This window comes from Notothenia rossii, assembly GCF_949606895.1.
Source record: "Notothenia rossii genome assembly, chromosome: 4".
In the NCBI taxonomy this organism is placed as follows: Eukaryota; Metazoa; Chordata; class Actinopteri; order Perciformes; family Nototheniidae; genus Notothenia; species Notothenia rossii.
The window spans coordinates 49,247,747-49,251,706 of record NC_136902.1 but is presented as its reverse complement, the minus strand read 5'-3'; the positions used below and the strand labels follow the sequence as shown (position 1 = coordinate 49,251,706).

The 3,960-nt window shown below is 41.3% G+C and overlaps 1 protein-coding gene across 1 annotated transcript; it reads left to right on the top strand.

Moving 5' to 3' along the window:
• Nucleotides 1-206: 206 nt before the first annotated feature.
• Nucleotides 207-3,172, top strand: LOC307035296 (protein FAM200A-like). The gene is made up of 2 exons (XM_079674427.1): nucleotides 207-2,425; nucleotides 3,005-3,172. The coding sequence occupies exon 1, from the start codon at nucleotides 659-661 to the stop codon at nucleotides 2,420-2,422; it is 1,764 nt and encodes a 587-aa protein (XP_079530553.1). The 5' UTR covers nucleotides 207-658; the 3' UTR covers nucleotides 2,423-2,425; nucleotides 3,005-3,172.
• Nucleotides 3,173-3,960: the final 788 nt, after the last annotated feature.

Genomic DNA, 3,960 nt, shown 5'->3' with positions numbered 1-3,960 from the left:
ATTAATCCAGATCTGTGAAGTAACTAAAGGTATTAAATACATGTAGTGGAGTCAAAATACACCATGTACCTCTGAACTGTAGTGGAGTAGAAGAACAAAGTAGCAAAACATTGAAATACTTAAATAAAGTACAAGTATCTCAAAATTGTGCCCAAGTATAGTACTTGTTGAGTTTATGAACTTAGTTACTTTACACCAGCCAACCCCAATTAGCGGCCCGCGGGCCAGATCCGGCCCGCGAGAGGCAATAGCATGGCCCGCGCTGATCTACTGGCATTCACTTGTTATAACATAAAAACATAAAATAAAATGTCCGCGGTTTCGCTTTATTTTGACCTCCGTCGACACTCGTAAACCTGACCCATGACCTTATCGCGTGCATATGCAAGACGTGCTTCGCGCGCTTGACTTACTCGTCACCACCTGGAATAGCGGCAAACACATATAAACAATAGCTCGCCAGCTAGCCGCCTGTCATCCCAACCCAGCGATTGACCAACATGACACTAACGGGCCGTGGATAACTCAAACCCAGGATGGAATTCGCAAAGAAGAGGAAGGTAGACCAGGAGAACCGTCAGTTCAAAACTGACTGGACTGAGAAGTATTGTTTTTTTTACCGGACCACGTCAATGCTAAACCGACTTGTTTGATTTGCATGCAGAATGTAGCTGTAATCAAATCAGACAACCTGAAGCGGCACTTCACCTCTATTCATGCTGCCAGTTTTAATGCTAACTATCCAGAGAAATCCGACCAGCGCACACAAAAGATAGCAGGTTTGCTTGCATCATACAAGCACTCTGTTTCCACAATGTCGAAAACAACATCGGCACAAGAGAGCGCAACAGCTGCCTCATTGCACGTCTCTTGGACGCTTGCTAGAGCCAAGAAGCCGTTTGCTGATGCTGAGTTAATTAAACGGTGTGCGATAGACATGGCTCATGAAGTTTTAAATCATGATGAAAAACAACAAAAAAAGGTTGTAGAGCTATTAAAGCAGGTGCCGCTGTCGGCTAACACGGCAACCAGAAGAGTAGAGGTTTTAGCGGAGGAGTGTTTTTCCAGTCTACTCACGGATTTGAAGAAAACAGAGGCTATATCCTTAGCCATAGACTCCTCCTGTGACCGAACCGACATGGAACAGCTGTCTGTGTTCGTACGATTTTTTGATGGGAAGATATTCCGGGAAGAGCTGCTGTGTTTGCTTACTCTGCCCGGGCACACAACCGGGGAAATAATCTTCCACGAGCTGACACAGTTCTTCGAAAAGAATGGTTTGAATGTGAGTCAAATCGTCTCTGTTGTAACCGACGGGGCTCCGTCGATGGTTGGAAAGCACAAAGGCTTGGTAAGCAGGCTTTCCGCCGTTAACCCGGCGCTTCTGACATTTCACTGCATCATTCACAAATCAGTGTTGTGCGCAAAACTGTGTGGAAAAATGAAAGAAACGATGGATACTGTGACGAGACTGGTTAACTTTGTGCGTGAGAGCTCTAGTCTGCAGCATCGCCTTTTTAGATCGTTGCTAGAGGAAATGTCCTCTGAACACAAGGATCTCTTACTACACAACGATGTTCGCTGGCTGAGCAAGGGCCGTGTGTTGGAGAGGGTGTGCGACCTGCGTGATGAACTGGTGTCGTTCTTATCAAGCCTGCAGGGCCAAAAAGCCCATGAGTTTTTGAGCTTTTTAACTGACACCAAGGTGATAGCAGATGTTCATTTTTTGTGTGACATCATGTCTCATCTAAATCACCTTAACCTGCAGCTGCAAGGCAAGAACCACACTGTTGCTGAGATGTACGAGGCGGTTGAAGCTTTTCGGTCAAAGCTGCACCTTTTGGAGAGAGATATTCATGGGAGGAAGCTGCACTTTCCACGTCTGCGTGAGCACTGCGAGAAGAATGAAATGCCGGAAGATCCAGTAATGAAGGATTTTGTGTCAAAACTGGCAGAAAACTTCAAGGAGCGATTTGAAAGCTCCCCTAAAATCTCACGTGAAATCCTCCTCTTCCTCAGACAGCCGTTCTCTGTGTCAGCAGACGGGCAGTGGACTGGAGAGGCCAAAAGGCTGGTGCCTTCCATAGAAGAGGGAGCTCTTCAGATGGAGGTCTTAGAGATGGGAAGCTCTGAGTTGCTGAAAGCTCAACACAAGGATGCACCAGTGTGTGACTTTTGGATCAACATGGTTCCCCAAGCTCGTTTCAAAAACACCAGAGCTATTGCTATGTTCCTACTCACAATGTTCCCCTCAACATACATCTGCGAATCAGGATTTTCTTCAATGAATGCTATCAAAAGCCAGGACAGGAACAGACTCTCCAGTGCACATCTTGGACAGTGCCTCAGGATTGCCACAACAGAATACAAGCCCAACATCAGACAGGTTGCCTCATCCCGCCGCTCTCACTTCTCTCACTGATTGGTGAGTGAACAACATCAATTTATTTTTGCAATTTGTCAATTCTATTGTGGTATAATAATTATTAAGACAAAAATAACCATTTTATAGTTATATTTTATATGTACATTCATTTCCTAAATAAAATGCTACGCAGCGTAATTAAAAACAAATTATTAATATGATAGATAAAAAACCTTGGATAATGCAGGGCTTTTAACAACAGCCCACAAACTGGTTAAATTGAATACAACATTAAAATAATATATTAAAAATAAAGTTAAAAAAAAACAATGCTATTTGTTATTTACAGCCTGATATTATTTGGTACACATATTTAAAAATGTTAAAACTGATAATGTGGTGAATTTGGTACGACATTATAAAAGTAACTAACTGAAACTCTCTCTCTGTCTTCCTGTCTTTCCCAGTGTGTGTGTGTGTGTGTGTGTGTGTGTGTGTGTGTGTGTGTGTGTGTGTGTGTGTGTGTGTGTGTGTGTGTGTGTGTGTGTGTGTGTGTGTGTGTGTGTGTGTGTGTGTGTGTGTGTGTGTGTGTGTGTGTGTGTGTGTGTGTGTGTGTGTGTGTGTGTGTGTGTGTTACAGTGTTTGCTGAATTGGATGTGGACCTGTCTGACTATTTGATCAGAGTTCACTCTGTTGTTTTTTATTTTTGTTTTATTGTTATGCCCCATCAGACCACAGCAAAATCATTTGTATTTGTTAAAGCATTTATTTATTATTATTGTTAATAAATGTTTGATTTCGGTCTAATTTTGTTTCAAGGATGCATTTTTCCTTTACTCTCAACACAGGGTTTGTTTAATTACTACTGCCACTACTACAACAATTATAATAGAGGTAACATCTGCACATAGTGTAAAACAACTTTTAGTGACACATAGCATTTTGGCCCTTAGCTTGTCATGCTTGAAAAAAATTGGCCCTTTGGTAAATATAATTGGGGAACCCTGCTTTACACCATGTGGCTATAAAGATAAAAAGACTTAAGCCTTGCACAGAGGCACGAAAATACATTTTCAAAATGCTCAACAGTGCTGCCAAAATTATAAACTGAGTGCTACACAATTTAAAATAAATGCTTTTATATATTTCTATTAGATGTGACTCTTTGGCGTTTCTGTTATTATTAACACTGCTGCTTTAGTTGTTCTGCTAAAATCCTCTGTTATTCTGTGGGGTGGGGGAGCCGGGGGCTCGGATCCTTGTCACCTTTTTCATACCTGATGAGTTTGCATCCCTGTATGTTAAAAAGCCTCAGTCACCTTAATTCATGTAATAAAAACATCTCAGGTCAGTAACACTCAAAGCTAAATGTGCAATACCATGTTCAGCTATGTTACCATTTATAATGTTATTGTTGTTACATCAGAAGATGTACATATTGAAATGATTTCTTAACTTACAGTAGGCTATTTTTTACAATGTGTGTTGGAAGGATTTATTAAATTACAATGAATATTGTCATTGTTGAAGGCTTTTAGAGAAGGGTGAACTATAAGCCTGAATTACATAACATTTTATACCTAAAAACATAAAAG

What these genes read in the sequence shown, in the direction of transcription:
- LOC307035296 (XM_079674427.1), top strand. Translation starts at nt 659, where the DNA reads ATGCAGAATGTAGCTGTAATCAAATCAGACAACCTGAAGCGGCACTTC.